This window comes from Euprymna scolopes, chromosome 7, assembly GCF_053919585.1.
Source record: "Euprymna scolopes isolate OS-2025 chromosome 7, ASM5391958v1, whole genome shotgun sequence".
Classification (NCBI taxonomy): Eukaryota; Metazoa; Mollusca; class Cephalopoda; order Sepiida; family Sepiolidae; genus Euprymna; species Euprymna scolopes.
The window spans coordinates 170,406,903-170,429,286 of NC_136488.1; the positions used below are offsets into that span (position 1 = coordinate 170,406,903).

A 22,384-nucleotide genomic window follows, 5' to 3' on the forward strand; every position below is an offset into this window, starting at 1 on the left:
AAAACAAAAAAAATGGTTAATTTTTTTAAAACTTTGACCCCTATTATGACCCCTTAAAATTTATAGTTTCGAACTCAAATCACTTTATTAAGTTAGATCCAGGTTCAAGGAACCTATATCTAAAATTTCAAGTGTCTAGACCCAAAATTGTCGGAGGAGTTTGGTAGAGTTCTTAAAGGTCAAATCGTTGAAATTTGACCCCTTAACAGCCAAATTTCTGGCTGACACCGTCACATCGATTTTCCCAAATCTCAGTACCCGGTATTTCAAATTTCGAGTCTATAGACTAAAAATTGACAGAGTTATTGCGTAGGGAAATGTACACAGACAGACAGACACACAGACACACAGACAGACAGACAGACAGACACGTTCACTTTTATAGATATATAGATTGCTGCTGGGCATTATGCGGGCGTTCAGCGTGAATGGACACCCCACAATATTATTTTAGCCCTTTTATAAAACTGTTTAAAAAAAAAAGGAATCTGTTAAATGTAATGTTATGCTGCTGGTTATTATGGTTTATCTTATTCTTGAATGGAATTCGTGTATGAATACCGTAGTACCTTTGACGTACGTATGTACGTGTGTCACGCATTCCAGATCATAAATCATTCGATCGGGAGATCCTATTTATAAAACAGGAGGATAGAAAGTGACAACATACTACGAACATTAAATTAGTATATAGAGATGCTAATGTAATGTTTGTAGTGTGTTATTATATTTTAATAAATAAGATTTCCTTATCACCGAGGACGCAATGTAAAATATAAATGAATAAAAAAATTTTAAAAAATGATGTCGCTTTCGGGCCATGCATGAAACTAAAATATACTTTCTTGGTCTTCTATACCTTCATTATTCGTGATGGGGATGAGTCTCCTAGCGGCTTCGGTAGAGTACTCGTCAAGGATCCGTTCTCGACACTCAGCCCGACAAGTGCGGGGCTGGGAACTGGCCCTGTATCTGTCGGACTGAGGTACGCCGCTTGTGTATTACCCAGAAGGTCCACCCGGGTGGAGCAAGTTTATTGCTTGTCGCCTGAGGTTCCCCGGCCGGAGAATGCCGACAGTGAGTCCCCCTCCACTGGCAATTTATGCTGAGGCAAGAGTGCCCCTCCTTTAGGGGAGCTTGCATATCTTCCGCCTTCCGACCTTGTGTCACACTTTGGTGCAGTGGAAACCAAACAAATATCTACCTTATTGATCTTCTAGTTAGGATCCAAGGGTAGTGTCTGTTCTGCTTAAAGATGGTATAATGATATTGTGGAGTTTCCGTTAATTCTGTGCGTCCATACAATGGAAATATGTCACAGACTCTTATAAAACTATTGGAGATAAACCATAATAACCAGATATAACATCACATTACATTCAACAGATTACTTGGATAAATATTTTTGGTTTTAACAAAAGTGCTAAAATAATATCGCGGAGTTTCTATTCATGCTGAACGTCCACAGAATGCGCAACAGAAATATATTACATGTAAAAGATACCGCCGTGTAAATTCAACGGGTTCTGCTAGTATATTTAAATTATTTTCTTACTCTTGAGCTATTTTCTCCGCTGTTGTAGTTGTTATATTTATATGTAATTTAAACGTTTTACAAAGTATTCTGGTCGCTTAAGTCAAAAGAAAGTAAACCTTTTTAACCGTAGCAATATTTGGACATGATTAAAACAAAAATTTGCACATTTCACAGAGTGTTGAATAATGGGATTCCCGGGTAACGGCGGGTTAGTTGTGTTATATAGTTTAACATTTCAGTTAAGAGAAAAAATGTTATCAAATAGATTTGGAATCGTAATAGAATTTAATGTCATTAACAATAAAATAGATTGGAATTCTAGTTGCATAAACAAGTGGTTATTTAAAATAAACCAATACATTTGTAGCTAAGCAGAACAAAGCGTGACGTAGTTGGTGACATCAGAGAAAACAGAGAAAGAGTTAAAGATTTAACGGTTTGAAAAACCAAACGCGTGTGAAATTGACTCGAACAATGTATTGCGTTTTCACTTTATTACTAACCTTATTATTTATTTGATCAACAAATTCCTTAAACATCCGATAATTTTTTTTCTGCTTCCAATTTCTCTCGAAGATTAACTTTCCTAATTCTAAAATTATTTGTATCAAAATTTTATTTAAAAATTCCTAGTTTTTCATTTTCTTCCCCCCCCCCATCATTATAATTGCATTTGAAACAGTTATCGTCATTTTCATTGTTTTTCCTGCATTAAAACTTGCCTAATGGAAGGACAAAACAGCAGAAAGATATGCATAACAATTTTGGTGATATTTTTTCGAAAGCAGAATAAAAAAAAAATACAAACGATTTTATCAAAATAACCGTCCGAAAAGAATCGATCGAAAGTGTAGACTGTGTCTGGGAGAGAAACGTAGAATTTTAAATATGAATACGTTGAAACATTAAACGAAATGAGCAATTTAATATCACGATGCCAACCTACCTCAAGGGCAACAACCTCATCAGGATCACAGTTTCCTCCTTTCATACTGCACCAATCCGGAAGTTTAAAACCCCCGTTTCCTTCTCCCATTTTCTTGTTGCTCAAATCCGCAGCCGAAGATTTAGCGATGGTGACCGCCATCTTGGGAGTAACCATTTTCATTGGGTCTTCGCCGGGCACCAGCGAACTTGATAACGTTTTAGTTACAGCTTCCATCGAACCCATGATTTTATTGGATTCTTTGAGAGCCTGAAATGAAGAATAATAATAATATTATTTACAAGTTGATAATTCTGGAATAAAATATGTTTGATATTAATGGGTATATCAGCTATTAGAAATAGTAGTTAAAATATAGTTGTACATATGTTGTGTGGGATATAAAGAGGGTGTGTTATAGCCAAAGGTTAGGCAAATATCAATCAGGAAAAGAATACAGTTTACACGTTGATTGTTTGTCGAGTAAAAAGTGTTTGAAATTAATAGGTATATCAGCTATTATGAATATGTTAGGCCAATAGACCTTCAATCAAGAGGAGATAACTCTTTTTTCCAGGCGGAATTACCTCCTCCTTTTTACATCGGTTATGTAAGTTCTTGTGTAGAGACGCGAGAACGGCACAAGAAAGACTTTGACAGACACAATAAAGGATGATTTTGAATCTGAGTAAATGAAGACGGAGATAAATTATTTCGACCCTTGATAGTTGTGATACACAAACTTAAATAATAGCGGAGTAAGACTGATAGATGCAATCTGTATCCTTCTATGTGTTGCCTCTTTGAAAATAAAATGAGTACAAGTCAACTCAATTCATTTCTTTCCCTACTTCCTCTCATCCATGTGTTACACACAGCTACATGCATATTCGTCTTTTTAAATTAATTAATATTTATGATATAGAGATACGCCCTGAACTGGCATCTAAGCTTCAGCTTCTATCCCATCGACGAAACGTTGCATCCCTCTGCTTGTTCTACAAGTATTGTAATGGTGAATGCTCTGACGAACTGCAAACACTTGTGCCCCCACGACGCAGACACCCTCGACAAACCCGACAGGCAGCTAAATCCCACCCCCACACAGTAGAGATCCCTAGATGTAAAATATCTTTCTACTCCAGTAGTTTCTTCCCCAGAATCAGAACTCTGGAATTCCATTCCAGGATCCTGCTTCCCCAACTGTACTGACATGCAGAAGTTCAAGTGCAACATAAACCAACATCTTGCTGCCCAAATCCCTACATAGTGCCCCAGTAGTTGCTGACCCTGATAGTAGCCCCCTACACCAAAGTGGCAATGTGCCTTGTTTGGGGTGAAAATGTAATAAAAAAAATAAGAAATAAAAAAATATATATACTAACAATCCCCCATTCATAACAAAACAGTTGCATATAACGTTATACATGTGCAAGTCATAAACAAGATGTGGTGTAGACAAGGGTTAAGCAACGGCCAAACAAGTATAATACAGTTTACATGCTGATATAAAGTAAAACCAACCAACACTGTTATGAATAGAATTGAACACCGAAACTTATTAAAGTTTCCACCAGATCGACTCGATGAGATTATCATATGATAAAAAATAAGAAATAAAGATAATACTGATTACACTCAATGTACGTTTATTGGTTTGAAAGATTTCACAAACGAGGATGGTAGTTGGTATAAGCTCCCTCTCCCTAAAAATTGGTGCGCGTTTCAAATAGCCTCTGACAACTAAGTCCAGCTCCTGGCCTTCTTGTGTGGCTTAGCTACTAAGCCTGACAAAACTGTTTATACTAACTGGGAGAAAGAGAAATGGCGGTCAATGGCGCCTTAAAATCAGTCACTTCGAACAGGTGAGAATCCTCAACTTTGGGTGGTAGCTCACCTAGGAGAAGATAATTCTGCTTCAAAACCACCGTTACCTTGCTGGATTACTTTATCAGGGGAATGACTAAGGGAGTAAAACCTTAACAGAAAATCCAGAAACGAAGTCTCTAAGGTGGCCTGACTTTATATTGTCATCACCGGTAAGTCCTGTGGCGCAGTTAAAGTTGTATCGACTCTGTCTCCGCTGGATCCTCTGGCTTCGTTGAGGGGGGGGTGCATTACGGGCAACAACTATCCTTCAATATCATACTGCTCACTGTTACACTATCATCTCTCGAGACGGACAGTTGCCAACAAAAACATCTATTTTATAAAAGATCGCCATGATACTCTATGTGTGTTTAGGTGAATTATTTAAATACAGGGGTTCTGGATATGACCTTAAACTATATCCAGTGGTGAGGCCCCAGCTTGTGGGCTTTGGGGAGTGTGGAGCCACCCTTTAATTACCATTGCTCCCAGGTCCACTCTGACCCGGAGTGGTAGTACCTGTTAGGGTCCCAACTATGGGTTAAATAGAAACCGACGTGAAAACAGCAAATATATTCTATTAAAAAAAAATTTCTTCAAAATCTTTGGATTCTGCATTAAATAACCCGAAAAGGGTTGATATGCCGTAAAACAAAAAAAAAACAACCAACCAAAATAAATCCAGCTTTTAGGCAGTTTTCTAATATGCAGAGTGTTTGTTGTGTTACAACGTCTCAACTCTTTTCCGGATACTTAACGCCGAAATATATTTATTGCAAACGATTTATTGCAAACAATTTATTGCAAACGATTTATTGTAAACGATTTATTGAAAACGATTAATTGTAAACGATTTATTGCAAACGATTTATTGCAGACGATTCATTGTAAACGATTTATTGCAAACAATTTATTGCAAACGATTTATTGTAAACGATTTATTGTAAACAATTTATTGTAAACGATCAAGTGAACACAAGTTGATATTTCATTATTAACTGATCTTGAGTTTTCTAAAGTTATTCCAGCATAAATGACACCAGTACTTTCCGATGTATGATTTTCACTCAGTCTACATGGCTCAATGGATAAAGTGCTAGGTTAATCAGTTCTAAGTGTAAGTCTTCAAGGGGTTGAGGTTCAATCCTCAGTGCACGCGATACTAAGAATATAAAAAAAATTGTTTTGGTTAAAACAGTCAAATGTGAAATTCAAAACTGCTGCCAAAAACTCGCTACTCCAAATCTCAGCGCTCTTCTATCAAAAGCCCAACTCCAAATCTCAGCGCTCTTCTATCAAAAGCCCAACTCCAAATCTCAGCGCTCTTCTATCAAAAGCCCAACTCCAAATCTCAGCGCTCTTCTATCAAAAGCCCAACTCCAAATCTCAGCGCTCTTCTATCAAAAGCCCAACTCCAAATCTCGACACTCTATTGTCAAAACTCAACTCTAGAACACGACGCACTGCTAACAAAACTTGCTACTCTGACATTCAAAACCAAAATCCACCCGATCCCTGAAAAATCAGGCTTTTTTATCCAACCAAAAGCATCTCATTTGTATGTTAGGTAAGAATATCGCAAGCATATAAAGAGAAAAGGCGGCCATTTTTTTCTTTTTCCTTCGTTCTCTTTGTCTACACGGAATTCTACAAACATATTTGTACTCCTTTTTTAGTGCTTAAAATGACTTATTTTGCCCTTAGTGGCATTTTAGGCCACAATTATTTAAGACTTCTACTCGATTATAGCTGGTGGGATGAGAATAATCTACCCCTAGATGCTAATTAGACGGTTCCGTTCAAATTCCAGACAGATTACCAGATATGATATAGAGATTCCCGAGGTCGACAAGATGCACCTGAAGAAGTTTGTGGTGAGAATAAAACTCACAGAGAAAGCAGTTTGCCGTTTATTTATCGATAAACAACATTAAATATTGACTTTATTAAAGAAATGTTATTTAATGTTTACATATGACAACTTTGACTAGCTTTACTTTATATGTTAGATATAAAAATAAATACAAATTGGTCTTTATTATGTGTGTTTCGTCATAATTTTATTAATCAAAGTAGAAACTCATTTTATTTGATCAAAAATAACAAAACTGACCTCTTTTGTTTGCTGTTCTTTATTGGCGATGTATTTCAATTCGTTGATTCCTTTGGAAGGATCGCCAGATGATATTGCTGCAAAACAAAAAAAAATGTTTTACATTTGAAATCGTTTTCCTCCGTTATTATTTTCTACTAAAATTTTAATATATATATATATATAAACTATAACCGGTCGAGTTTCTTTAAGTAATTACAGATATGTTTCATAAGTTCATAAGGAGGACTTATAATTATCAACCAAATATATACCCATATCTTCTAAAGACACCTTTATAACGAGCTTAATTACAAGTATGAATATATTTATAAAGAACTTGAGATGGAAAGCCTACCATTTTGATAAACACCAGACTGAAACCACTGAACCAGTATATCACCAACCTGAAGAAATGGAAAAAACTAACCTCAGGGAAGATGAAGAACAGAGAAAAGCAGCCAAATACTACAGACTAAAAACATATAAAAACCCTAAAAAGAACAAAGACACTGAGAAATTTGAAAATGATTTGATTAACCTGATTAAAAATATTAAATTTTAAAAAAAAACAAAAAAAATTTCACTCCAACCCTTAAAAAAAAATAAATTTTCGAAATCTATTTCAAAAAGCCACCAAAATAAACTCATAGTACCGGCAGATAAAACTAGACATTTTTACACAATGGAATATATACAATATAAAAATCTAATATATAAGGAACTTAATAAAAATTACAAAACAATAAATAAGTCAGCATTAAATGGAATAAATAACGAGGTAAAAAATATTTTAACTAAACTTAAAATAGATAAATACACAGAAATAACAATACCAGGTCCCCCGAGATTTACTTTAAAAGACCACAAACAAGGCTTTAATATAACCCCTACTATTAGACTCATCTGCCCCTCAAAATCAGATATAGGATTAGTTAGTAAAAAATATTAGATAGAATTATCCCCAAAATTCAATCTTCAATAAACACCGACTATGGCAATCCTCCACCCAGGTAATCGAGTGGTTTTCTAACATTCAAAATAAAAATAATTGTAAATTTCAATATCGCCGATTGTACTAAATAAATCTCTACTAATGGCACGAAAACTAACTAATATAACGCACGACGAAATTAAAGTAATACTCGTAGCTAGAAAATCTTTAATAACCTTTGATAACAAGTACTGGACCAGAAAAAATACCCCTGACCATTTCAACGTTTTAATGGGCTCGACGGACTCAGCTCAGGTCACCGATCTAGTCGCCCTTTTCCTTTTAAATGAAATTTATTCTATACTCCATGAACAGTTCAAACTTGAAGGAATATTTTTAACATGCTTTTGTTAAAAATATACCTTTCGTTGTAAAAATCTAATGGATAAACATCTAAAGAAGTTGGTTGGGACAGGATATTTTTACGGAAATATAAATCGTAAAATTGCCAACTCATCAATGAAACAGCTGTAATGGAAAAATCCAGGACATAAACGAAGGTTATAAAAATGAAAACGTCTTTGAATTTTCAACAAAACTTTGCACTATATATGCTCTGTCCCTATTAAATAGACACATTGAGCTTAACTCAAAATTAACAGTGACTGGTTTAAAAAAAAACAATCTAGACCCGTTAAACGAAAACGGTATACATTGAAAGTAACGACATTTCAAAAACAAACTTAAAAACATAATATATATATATATATATATATATATATATATATATAATTTAAAGGAGATTAGAACAATAGTCTAAAGAGCAGAGTGTATTTTAATGTAATAGTAAAATTACTAATTTAATTAAAATACAGGAAAAGAAAAGTGCTCGTTGTAATTTAGATATATAATAAGCTCGATAGGTAATTTAATATTCAGTAATGGATTGATAATTTAAAATTCAAATTAGAATTAAATTAAAAATCCGTTTCACAAGAAGGAACAACAAAATCAATAATTTGTACGATATATATATATATATATATATATATATATATATATATATATATTCTGTAGAGCCTTACTCACGACCCATAATGAAAAATATTTTCTTTCGTTAATTTGGCTGCTCTTCAGAGTCGAATAGAAAAAATACTATCAGAAAAATACTTTGTAAAACTATAACCGAAATAATAATTTACTTACATCCTTGTGACGTGTCCAGATCAGTATCGTATACCATTGTATCGGCGACATTCTCCATGTCTTCAATCAATGGATCTTTGATGTGGTAATTTGTGGCCTAAAATATTGAAAATCACAAATCTTCAAGTTGGAAGGTCAATAAGGACATATGAGGCGCTGAATGTCATAACTCCGTAAGTGCCATCACGGCAAAATATCAAGTATGTATATTATTTTATTTCCCATAGTCTCCTCTAACATGTAAAAGAATAATTATGGTCGAATTCAGATGGGAACATGGGTAGAAATCGACTAATGTACAGAATGCAAACTAAACTTTAACGGCGTTTTTCTCCGTTTTTTTATTTGTGGTGCTTAACGTGTTATCATATTCAGCGGCTCATGTATAAGTGCCCGTGTGCTAACGTGTGTGTGTGTGTGTGTGTGTGTGTGTGTGTGTGTGTGTGTGTTCAAGGTTTTATAAATTTGTTCTTTTACAAATTCAGTACAGAAAGCAAAAATGATAAACTAAATAAAATAACTTATATCTGATTTTTTTTTCTTTTTTTTTTTTGTCTAGATCAAAGTAAATCAAAGACTGGCTCACTTTCCAAGTCATAAACAAATGCGAACAATGCAATAATATAAATCAGTAACCTTTTGGGTTTTTTTTAAACTCTGGCTTGATTTTAACCTTCGTTCTTGTTTGCATGGTCCGAGTGACTGTCCATATTTGTACTGTCTTTACAAACTATATCGGTCATTCAACTTTCCTGGCAACAGTCGTATAGACTCCCAGAACATCACAACGTAAAATAAGTCGCATTTACTAAAATTGTTTATACATATTTATGGATCACCAACAACAAATCAATAAAACCACATCAGCGTAGAGATATGAACAACAGAGAGAATGTGGATGCCTACAGACACCATTGTAAACCTGAGAAGCTGTTATGCTTATACGAATTATCCTAAGACTGAGGGAGTTTGGATGCCTTTAGACACAATCTTTCAGCGTTTTCAGCCTCTCTGTCCAAGGTAATGTCACGCCAATCAGAGATAAGGATGCCACAATAATGCCCAGACCAAATATTCAAAATACCATAAAATGTTTGAAGCCCAAATAAGATGCTCTCGGAATGCATATACAGCGGCTCATACAAAGTATCTTCTCTCAGTGATGTTATCGCAAGTGACATCACTAATCTGGATACTCCACCAAACCAGATGAATTATGGTTCTAGAATAAACCATAATAAAAATAAACTATAATTTACTTTGTTCGTTTAATTGTCGAGGAAAATTATTATTATCCACTACTTTTCGTTTGGGAATAAAGAATAACCTTAAATGAATACCCATATATCATGAAGATGGGAAATTGATTTCTGAGAGTTACATGAAGTAAAACAAAAACTTAAAAATGAGAAGCAATACTTCTGAAGATGGTCACATCAGCCGAAACATGAATAAACTTTGACAAGGATAAATATGAAATAATTTCTTTAACCAATTCTTTTTTATTAATTTTTACAGAACCGGTGCGTATGTAGCAACAGCGGCATGACACGTATGCAAATGACCAAGCCGGTGATCGAGGTTACGTCACCGCTGAAGAAAAGAAGGGATCGAAACGCAGAGAGAAAAAAAGAACCACGTGACGAGAACTTGGAAGCACGAGTCAGTACAAGAAGAACTTTTAAGACAAGATGCAATCCTAAAAATTAAGGATCAGGGGATGTGTGACAGGGGCAAGTTAGATATAGTGGAAAGAAAAAGAGATTTTAAAAAAAGCGCCTGGCGGTGATTGGACTTGAGCAGACGTGTTGATGCAGGTGGAGAAAAAGCACGTGTTCGACACGACAGAGTTGTGTTAACTACATGGCGAACTAAAAGACTTGAAAAACCAGGATGCAGACGTAGTCGGAAAGTACCACAAGTAAATGCCTTTTTATTTCAACTTAAAAAGGCTGAAGCAAAGTTTTTTCTTACCTTTGGGTCTTTACGAGACTTTCATACATGTTTTCACACATTTCGTTTTTTTTTTTTCTTTTATTAATAATTAATCACCACATCGCAAAGCCTGGTTGAGTATCACTCGAGGATGAGGTTTACAGATATGTTCAGTTGGGCAATATTTTCATCGTGCGAGGATTGAATACAATGGGTGAAATGCACAGAAGATTAATTAAGAGTAACTGATTATCCAAGAGGATGATTACACAAATATTTGTTTATATTAGACTTGAAGACTACCATGCTGTAGCCGGAAGAGAAACATAGTATCTTGTATTATTCTTTGTTCGAGGAAAGAAACTTTGTTTATGGAAGGTACGTTTGGTTTTTGTAAAAAAAAAAAGAGAGAGAAAGGAAAGTCCACTGCTGTGCTTATAGCTATGTGAGTTTTTGCTGCGAATATTTTACGGGGGAGGGGGGGTCCAGGGACTGGATCTCAACCAAGCACTTATCGTGAACAGAATGATACGATGAGCCTTCAATAAGTTTCCAGATTTTTTTGGTACAGTCATTGTTATACATCTTATGAGGTGATGTTTATGATTTTCACTTCATAGGAACAGCTACAGCAGGAATTCGAATACACCCTACTTAAGCCTGGTGAATTTCAAAAATGTTGTCTGGACATGAGGATACTTTAGAAGAACGATATGCAATAAAATTCTGTTTTAAACTTGGAAAAAATGCCACAGAAACGTATGGAATGCTTCAGACTGATTTTGGACCATCTTGCTTGAATCGAGCATTAGGAAAGCAGAGTCTGTGAGGGATTATAAGAGGTGTGGGAGGAACACCAGAGTTGATTGGCCAAATAAAGAGTTTCATGTATAAGGACCGTTTTGCGTCTATAGAGACAATAAGTGCACAGTTCGATGTCAGTGTGGAACTGCACACGTAACTATTCGTGAGGAACTAAAGATGCGAAAGATTTGCAAGAGGTTTGTCTCAAATGTGTTCCATCCTTGTCACAGACTATTTGACCAAGTTGGGCATCAAGACAGTTCCTCATTCTCCTTAGATTCCAGACGTTGCTCCCTGTGACTTTTTGTTATTCCCTAAGCTCAAGGAAAACCTTAGTGACTGTCATTATGAAGTAATTGAGAAGATGAAAGAGGCTGTGAGGCCTTCCGGAAGTTGTTAGAACGGTACAACAAGTGCATTGCAGTCGGAGGAGATTACTTCGAAAGGGACTGGCGTTTCATGTATGTACTATCAATAAAACTGCTCACATGAAAAAAGTCTGGAAACTTGATATAATTTTATAGTAAAAAAGGTAGAACATTGAAGAGCATATCGCCATTTAGCGAGACGATTGTAGACTAACTATTAATAAATGAAGTGTATTTTTGTTTTTTGTATTTTGTGGCGTTTTAGTTGTATTTTACATTTTGACATTGCATTCCAACTGTGCAAAAAGTTTATTTGATTTTTCATAGACAATCTATTAATGAATTTATTATGTTTGACGCGGCAACTGTTTAAGGCGTCTTCTACTTTCCGACTATTGCACCTGTAATACACAGTGGACTTTGCTAAACCTCATGTTAAGCTATGATTAGAATTCCCCAATAAGGCGCTACTAAACGTGGTGAAATAGAATATCTTTATAGAGAAAATGAAGACAAAACGAAAAAACTACATACTTCAAGTGTCTCACCAATGACCGCCAACAAACTCTCTCCAGCCACGGACAACTCCTCTCGGGGAGTTTCTGATCCGAGGTGTTTCAACGTGTCTGACATCTTCACAATATTTTGTGAAACAGCTTTCTGGAATAAAAATACAAGAAAATTCATATTGCATTAATCGAATAATTTTGATTATGGAAGGACAATACATTGTATAAAAAAAAAAAGTGTATGGGTTGCATCAACTCGTGTCGTTAATGTGTAACCAATGAAGTATGTGTTAGTGCACTTGTTAACATATCTCAGTAACTAGCACTTATTGTTTTCTATTCATTCACCATTTTACCGTTTATATACTACTAGCAAGGGGTACCCAGCGTTGCCCGGGTGTTTGGAGGTGTGTGTGGAAACTCCGCGTGTGGGGGGGGGGGGTAAAAAAGTAAGTATGAGGATCGAACCCGAACTCTTGAAGCAAAGTTGTAAATTAAAGTGTGAAAAAAAAGACGTGCGACGTTAACCATTGACCCACCGCGAGATGCTAACGGAAATACGTTTGAATTTATTTAATTACTTGGATTTGGCAGGTACCCGTTTTAATGAGTTAATGAGGTCAAGTTTGACTGCGGGATGGTATTCATTTACTGTGGAAGATGTTATAGGAAAAAGACTAACCCACATGTGGCGAGCGACAAATGTTGAATATTTATCTTCCCGAAATCGAGCAAATTAAATAGGCAGGCGAGCTTCGTTGTTAACTGTGAGATATTACGATTTATATGTGATATAAAAAGTTTTAAAAAGTTGTGAAGCGACCGACCCACTTTTCTGAAAGAAGCCTTTTGTAGACACACAGAAAAAGCGAACACACATACATACATTTCGTTTTTATATTTATAGATTGCTCTCTCTCTCTCTCTCTCTCTCTCTCTCTCTCTCTTTCTCTCTCTCTCTCTCTATATATATATGAGAGAGAGAGAGAAAATAAATGACAATAGTTATATTCCCAGATTCATGATGTTGACCATTTTATAATTTATTCCTTTAATTCAGTTGACTTATACAATGTTTGACAATATGGCGTAATGGAAAAATAAAAAGGTATTTGCAGTCTCTCTTCCAATTTTCGGATTTTAATCATGTCAACTGATACTTCAATTCCTTTCGATGGATTGATTGTTGCTATTTCTTCTGATGAGTTAAGGGCATAATAGATTCACTGATTGAAATAATAATTAAGTGATTGATTTTGCGCTACAAAACAGATACTGTCAAGAATTGTATAAGTCAACTGAATTAAAGGAATAAATTATAAGATGGTCAACATCATGAATCTTGGAATATAACTTTTTGTCATCTATTCTCTATATTGCTCTGTAATTACATTGAGCTTCTTAAATAAGGATTGATATATATTATAAGAAAATATATTTCTACAGAAATATATATATTACATAGGCATCACCACTTATCAAGGCCCAGAGGCCACTCGAGGATGAGGGTTAAAGAGTGTACAGTAGTCAATTGGACAATATAGTAATCGTTAGTAATGGAAATTCGGTAAATTTGTTAACTTAAGTGGAACGGCTCATCAAGAACTTGTTTACATTGAACTTGAAGACACACCATATTGTAGTCAACTGGAAAGCAGGCAAACGGAAGACAGTTCCACGGGCGTGCCGTTCTAAGAAAGAAACTGTTTTCATAGAATCTACGTTTAGGTTTAGGCACAGATAAAGAGTGAGGGAAATTATTAATAGTGTTTTCAGCTAGATGAGTGTTTCTTGTGAAAGTCTGGAGCGGGGGGACCATAGATTGAAGCTCAGACGAGTACTTGCCATGAAAATAATGATAAAGCAGAGACAGGCTCGCTACATCTCTTCTGTGAGAAAGGGGTTGCAGGGAAAAGAAAAAAACATCTCCTACTAGGCTACGAAGTCTATTTTGTACTCTATCAAAGCAGGATAAGTATTTTCTAGCAGCTTTTGCCCAGATGTGGCGACAGTACTCCATCCTTGGGTGTAACTGGCTCTTATGTAGATAGAGAATTGCATCAGCAGTGAGATATCAACTGGATCGATAGAAGGACCCCACCATTTTTCCAGCGACCTTGGCAACAGATTTGATGTACGTGATCCATTTCAGATCAGGAGTAAAGGTCAATCCCAGAAGCTTATCAAAACATGTAGCCTCCACAAGACGAGAGCCATTCATTTCCAATGATGCCAGATGGGGATCAGAGTGTTGATGATGTAAAGAGAGAAGTTTGGTTTTAGATGCATTAAAAGTAACCAGCCACCAGTTTAGCTTCGCTGATATTATGTACAGTCAGGTCGATGAGGTCTTAATGGGGAGCCCATTGACCCCAAGTCTAGTTTCGTCGGTTATTATGAATCCGTTCTTTTCAGTTCAGGAACTAAACCCACGACGTATGTTAGATATGTTGGCGATACTTTCGCTATGTTTTCACCGCAAGATGAAGCGTCTGCCTTTTTTAATAAGTTGAATTCCCCTCATGGGGCTCTGCAGTTTACTATGGAACGTGAGAAAGACAACACTCTTTCCTTCTTGGATGTTCTTCTTGAACGTCAAGAGGTGGGTTTCTCACAACCGTTTACAGGAAGCCGACTTTTACTGGCTTGTATGTGAACTGGTCTTCTTTTGTACCCAACTCGCGTAAAATCGGCTTAATTCATACGTTGGTACATAGAGCCCTCATGATTTGTTCATCTAGTAAACTGGACGCCGAACTGGATAAGATCAGAGATAGTTTCATTAGTAACGATTATGCTGAAGATCTTATTAATGATTGTATAAACTAAAGAGTTGCTAATTTTAAATCCCCTAAAATATTTGGCCCTTTAAAAACCGTTTACTTAAAATTGCCATGGATAGGGGATAATGGTATAAAATTAAGTAAACAGAGTGTATTATTAATATTAATTAATAATTGCATTATTAATTAATATTAATAATTGTATTATTAATTAATATTAATAATACAATTATTAATTAATATTAATAATTGCATTATTAATTAATATTAATAATTGTATTATTAATTAATATTAATAATTGCATTATTAATTAATATTAATAATTGTATTATTAATTAATATTAATAATTGTATTATTAATTAATATTAATAATTGCATTATTAATAATTATTAATAATTGTATTATTAATATATATTAATAACTGTATTATTAGTATTAATAATTGTATTATTAGTATTAATAATTGTATTATTAGTATTAATAATTGTATTATTAATATTAATAATTGCATTATTAATATTAATATTAATAATTGTATTATTAGTATTAATAATTGTATTATTAATATTAATAATTGTATTATCTCTATTCTTCTTCTTCTATCTATCTTCTATTCTTCTATCTATTCTATCTTCTTTTCTCTTCTTCTATTCTATCTTCTTCTTCTTCTATCTATTCTATCTTCTATATAAATAAAATTAACTCATTTTTTCCCGTCTGATTTTGACATTAATAGGATTAAAAATCAAGATATTTCATGCAAATATAATATGCACAAACGGCAGAACAATATCTGAGGTGTTTTATAGGCTTATTATTTCTCAAATTCCTCGATAATCTTAGATTTCTATACTTTTTCTGCTGAGAAGTCACGGCCAAAATCGGTTAAGATCAATGGAAGTGGTAAAATATTTTCTCTCTTCAAAATTCCTCCTCCCCCTGCCACCACTTAACACCGTTTGGGGATCGTTCACAAGGAACAGTTGAGAAGAGAACACCGGTTTGGCTTCGTAGTTCTTTCATGTGAAGTTATTTAAAATCACTAAACTAAGGTGCAGTGCTCTGTGGCGTAGTGGTTAGCGTGCTGGACAATTCACATTATATTTTCACGTTCGCGCCGGCCTACCGTAGTCGTTTTTTTTCCCCCTAAACAACTGGAATGGACTTTTCTTGGTGGCCGAACTGTTAACGTTGCAGATGTTTTTTTTTATTTTCACACTTTATTTTCCTACTTTTACTCATGACTCCGGGTTTGATCCTTCCTACTTACCTACCATAACATTTTTTAAAACTCCCCCCCCCCGTCCCGGAAACAAACACTCAGGCAACGCCGGGTACCCCCGCTAGTTAATTAATATTAATAATTGCATTATTAGTATTAATAATTGTATTATTAATTAATATTAATAATTGCATTATTAATTAATATTAATAATTGCATTATTAATTAATATTAATAATTGTATTATTAATTAATATTAATAATTGCATTATTAATATTAATTAATAATTGCATTATTAATTAATATTAATAATTGCATTATTAATATTAATTAATAATTGCATTATTAATTAATATTAATAATTGCATTATTAGTATAAATATTAATAATTTCATTACTCTGTTTCCTTGCGTTTAGTATATACTATTAGACCTGCTTTTCCTTCTTTTTGCAAGGAATGTTTGCCTTACATCCAAAATATTAATATTATTTATCAATTTAAATGCCAGTGTGATGCTGGTTATGTCGGGCGGACTTCCTTGCATTTGCAGACTTGTATAAACCAGCATGTTCCATCCAAGATTAAACTGGGTAGAGCGGGATCTGTGAGTCTCTCTTCATCTACAGCTTTCGACTTTGCTATTGGCCAACATTTGCGTGAGAATCCTTGTTTTGCCAATCAGTATAAAATAGAATGGTTTGCGATGCTTCATAGAGCGGATTAGAATCGGTCTCTATTGCAATTCGTAAACCTTCTTTGTGCTGCCAGAAGGAATTGTTAAAAGCATTAAATCTCTTCGGGAAATTTTGACCACCTCCCTTTCTTTTTTTTTTTTTTTCTTTTTTCCTCCTTTTTTCCTCCTTTTTTCTTTTTTCTTTTTTCTTTTCCTTTTTTTCTTTTCTTCTTTTCTTTTCTTTTTTTTTCGCCTCGCGGTGCTACTTTAATCTCTTTTTACACGATTTATTTAATTAAATTGGTTTTAATCGTCCTTTTTTCGCATTTTTAATTTATAAAATATCCCCCATTGCTTTTTATTTTTGCGTCATTTTATTTAAATGCTATTGATTTCTACTGATGAAATAATGACCGAAAAGGCTCTTGAGAGATTTCCGCTTTTTTTCAAATCTATTTATAAATTCTGTACCTCCAAACATACATATATATATGCGGCATCACAGTTAAATCGTCTAAGATTCAAATCTAACAACCAAACTAACTTCAGATTTGGAATCAATACTTTGGATCTGATGTGTCTTTTCGATATCAAACTTTTTTTTAAGTTATTATTTTAAATTAAAATAATATCTCGTAAAAATAATTAGAAACAATTCGTCCGCCATTTTTAACATCTCTTTTCCAGTTTAATATTTTCTATTATTAGCCACCGAAGAGCAAGTAAACTTCGTTTGATCAGCAACCGTGCGGATAAACCATTCTATTTCGTTTACAATATGATTATGCGGTCTTTCAGGGTTCGATTCTCACATTAGACTTCTTTTCTTTTTTTTTTGATAAGTTCCAATCAATACTTAGCTAATATTGATCATTATCAGAAATCAATATATAATTAACTTCTAAATTATTGGATTGTACAAATTATTTTTCTTTCATTTGAACATGCAGATGAAAAAGTTTTAAATTTATTTTTTTTTTTTTTACATTCTGTAAATTTTTGCTGTGCTCGTGCATGTGACTGACCGCCACACCCCAAAAGGGCGTGGTCCTGGATATGACTTTATAATATATCCGATGGTGAGGTCCAGCTTGTGGGCTTTGCTCCTAGGTCTACTCTGACCCGAAGTATTAGTACCTATTAGGGTCCTAACTATGGGTTGAATAGAAACCGACTTGAGAAAAAAACAAACAATATATTCTATTAAAATTTTTTCTTCAAAATCACTGGATCCGACATTAAATGACCTGAAAAGGATTAATATGCTTAAGGCAAAAAAAAAACAACTAACCAAAAGGGTGTGGTTCTTCCTTTTTATTTTCTCAACAACGATGTCGTGATTCTAGTGTAAGTAGTACGTCACAATTTATATCATAGCAAGAAAAACCAGACACGAGTGTGTGTGAGTGTATCGTTTGGGTCCCGTCGCTAGTGTCTATTAATTTTTAAACCTCTGAATCTTAGGTAAGACTGATCTGTCGTCACTACCAGGTCTCCTAAATATATTTACTTTCGCTGGAAACAAGATATACCAGTTTACTAAGGTTACGTGATAACGTTTCCGTTAAGCCTACAAAAAATGTTCAAATCATGTGTTCGCAACGTTTATTTGTAAGCAACAAAAGTACAATTCTGTCTAAATGTTACCTGTGCGTCTCTGCCGCATTCTTCCGTGTGTTTGCAGACAGTGGACAACGTGCTGGCGGTCAGTTGGATGCCGGAGATCGTCGAAACGGTGACCGTGTTCAAAGCTTCGGCCATTTTGGCTCGACCCTGGAAGAAAGAATCAACTTGAGTATCATCACAAATTAAGATAATATTGAAAAAGTAATAGTAGTACTCTAATGTTGTCGGACAAGTTTGTGGAGTTTGAACCAAGGTCACTTGCAAACGAGGTCAAAATAAAAAGAACAAAACAACAAATAATTATTTTGAAAAGAAATTAACAAAGTCAAAATATTAGATACAAAAGGAGGAGCAACAAAAGAGTGGTATTGTCGGGTCACACCCGCTTAATATAGTTAACATGTTCGCTATTGATGCTGAAGCAGAGAAGGGAGGTCTGTGGAGGAGAGAGCCGGTGTATCATAACACTCGTTTTCTCATTCATAAATTTATTTAACTAAGAAACAGATGCTAAAGAAAAAACAACTGTCTTGCTCATTTCATACCAAGGGAAATAATTCGTATTATTTGGATTCATCTGACTACTGTTCTCATCTTGAGTGTGATTTTTATAACGTTTCGGTCGATGTAATCCCTGACCTTCTTCAGGTGTATCTTGTCGAACTCGGGAATGTTTCTGTCGAACTCGGGAATTTGGACGGAATTTCGAGCGGAACCCTTTATTTACTTCACGGGGATGGCATGCTTTTCTTCCATCAACCATGACTGGATAGAGGTTCTAAGTAATTCGCAATTGTAGTTTTGCTCGCCCACACTGAGAATTGAACCTTGAACTTTCAGGAGAATATCGCTTTTTACAATTGATTTTTCCAAGTACTCTAACAACTGCGCCACGGGTCCTTGCGGACGAATTCAGCAAAACATTCCCGAGTTCGACAAGATACACCTGAAGAAGGTTGGAGGTTACATCGCCCAAAACTTGTGAAAATCACACTTAAGATGAGAACAGTAGTCCGAAGAATCCAGATAATATGAATAACTAATGCTCATCTCAAAAATTCAGAAACAAGGAAATAACTCTTGCGTCTACGCGGGGTGGGGGCTAACAGACACGTTGAGTCATTCCTCTTAAACTGAACACTTGTAAGCCACAGTTAATATGTTTAACTGTAGTAGTAATACTAGTACTGATACTAGTGATAGTAAAGGTTTCTGTTTTAGTCTGAAATGGAACACGTACATCAAGTCTGTTGCCAAGGTCGCTGGAAAGATGGTGGGATCCTTCTACCGCTCGAGAAGATATCTCACTACTGATGCAATTCTCTATCTATATAAAAGCCAAGTACGTCCAAGGATGGAATACTGTTGCCATATCTGGGCAGGAGCTGCTAAAAACAGCCTATCCTGCCTTGACAGAGTACAAAATAGACTTCGTGGCTTGGTGGGGGATGCCCTTTTCTCTACCCTGCAACCTCTCTCCCACAGAAGAGACGTTGCGAGCCTGTCCTTGTTTTATCGTTATTTCCATGGCAGATGCTCGTCTGAACTCCAATCTCTGGTCCCCCCTCGCCAATCTTTCACGAAAAACACCCGTCTAGCTGAATCCACTGTGAAAAATTTCCCCCACTCTATATCTGTGCCTAAATCAAAACGCGGATTCCATGAACAAAGCTTCTTTCTTAGAACTGCACGCCTGTGGAACTCTGTTCCGTCTGCCTGCTTCCCTCCGGACTACAACTTGGATGTCTTCAAGTCCAATGTTAACAAATTCCTAATGAACCGCCCCCTTAAGTAAACACTTCAGCAAATCTCCTCACTAACTTAATGTACTTGCAATAACCCTTATCCCTGAGTGGCTTCCGGGCCTTGATAAGTGATGATCACTGTGTAAAAAAAAAAAAAAATTCCTTACATCTGATATTTTCCCCAACTTTAAGTCTGAACCATCCACGTGACGGGACGCTAGTATATCGTCGATTATAATTATCAGAAAAATCAAGACGCTATAATACACGTTGGTCGGGCGTTTATTTACAGCAACTGGTATTTCTCCAAATACATATCGTTAAAACGAAAGGCTGAAGATTATCAGAACGCGAATTTTACAATGACAGCTTTCAAGGAGACGATCTGACGCGTCCGGAATCAGGTCGGATTTGCAGCCCGAGCCGATATGATCCGGAACCGAAATCAACAATGAGGGAAGTGCATTACTGAAGAGCTCCTTTGAGGCATCGGAAGATTGTACTTCACTATTAGCGTTGATGTTGGTATGCGCTGCATGTTTGAAAGATATAAACGAAGGGAAATGAAACCAATTTTTCTGAGTATTTATTAGTACTTATTAAGTCGTCTCATTTGGTTCAGTTCTATATTAAAAATACAATGGACACTATTTTCATAGAAATATCAATAAACTCATATTTGCGGTTTGTTATTGGTTTTTCGGTCGAAAAAACTTCTTTTTTTTTTACATTATACAGAAAAATATCAGCTTTACCAGAACATATTTGTTGATTCAATATATTTCTCATTCCGTGGAATTTCCATGGGTTATACTAGTAAAGATAATAATATAAACCTTTCTCTTTCATTCATTTATTTATTTGAAGACTATAATCCTCATCTTTTTAGTTGTTGTTTCATGATGTTTCGACCAACTATTTCTCTGGCCTTCCTCAGGTGGTTAACCGTGATGGGCTAGGAACTCCGAATCTCCTAACTGCATTCTCAGCAATTACTGCTGAAAAACATCTATGGAAGGCAGTAATTGCTAAGAATGCAGTCAGTAGATTCGGAGTTCCTATCCCTTCGCGGTTACCACCTGACGAAGGCCAGAGGAATAGTTGGCAGAAACGTCGTGAAGCAACAACTAAGAAAAGATGAGGATAATAGTTATCAATAAATAAATGAATAAATAAAACTCATCTCAATAAACATTCCAATTAATTAAATAATATTTGTCTCTTTCGGTTTCTCTTCTTTCACTATCTCTCCTTCATTCCAATCCCTCGTTACTAAAACCCCAACCGGAAGTGTAGTTCTCCCACTTCCTTTTCTTTATATTGTCTCTTACTTCCGGTATCAACGAAAACTGTGGCATAAAACAGAAGGAATGAACGTACGAGGTGATTAATGTAAAAATGAATTTTGAATTTAATAGCAAAATAAAATATAAACAAACCTTTGCCCGTAAATTCCGTTGCTGTTCTGCTGGGTTGTCGAATTTATTGGCTTGTTCGGCTTGATAATCTGCCTCCGAGATCTGAAAGATAAATTATTTATTCGATTTAACAATATGAACAATAGTTCGTCACACTCTCTGGACGCGCGTTGCTAATATTTTGATGAAATATTTGAGTTATTCACAGTATTTACATAAAAATAATTTTTTTTTTAAATATTTCATCCGATATGCTCACTTAATTTCTGTGTAAGAATAATATATTTTGTAAATAATCTTTTTTTTTTTACATTTTCACCCCAAACAAGGCACATTGCCACTTTGGTGTAGGGGGCTACTATCAGGGGGCAACAACTACTGGGGTACTATGTAGGGATTTGGGCAACAAGATGTTGGTTCACGTTGCACTTGAACTTCTGCACTTCAGTACAGTTGGGGAAGCAGGGACCTGGAATGGAATTCCAAAGTCTAGCTGTTCTGGGGAAGAAACTACTAGAGTAGAAAGATCTTTTACATCTAGGGATCTCTACAGTGTGGGGTGGGATTTTGCAGCCTGTCGGTATGTATGTATGTCTGCCTAAAACTTTCGACAGAGGCGACGGATTTTCAGGAAATTTATATCATTTTGAAGCACGAGCTTTCTGACGACAAATATCGTAAAATTCGCTAAAAACATTAATTCCTTCACCCTCAACTAGACACTTTTTTACAG

General features: G+C 35.2%; 1 protein-coding gene across 1 annotated transcript in view; it reads right to left on the bottom strand.

Annotated features, from left to right (window-relative positions):
• The window catches only part of LOC145280378 (polycystin family receptor for egg jelly-like), a 174,111-nt gene that overhangs the window by 44,376 nt on the left and 107,351 nt on the right, over positions 1-22,384 (bottom strand). Inside the window, exons 20-24 of the mRNA XM_080132149.1 lie at positions 21,673-21,753; positions 21,507-21,582; positions 18,510-18,745; positions 12,172-12,330; positions 2,484-2,732 (exon numbers count right to left, since the gene is read on the bottom strand). Coding sequence (XP_079988275.1) covers positions 2,484-2,732; positions 12,172-12,330; positions 18,510-18,745; positions 21,507-21,582; positions 21,673-21,753 — 801 coding nt within the window. The remainder of the gene's footprint in view (positions 1-2,483; positions 2,733-12,171; positions 12,331-18,509; positions 18,746-21,506; positions 21,583-21,672; positions 21,754-22,384) is intronic.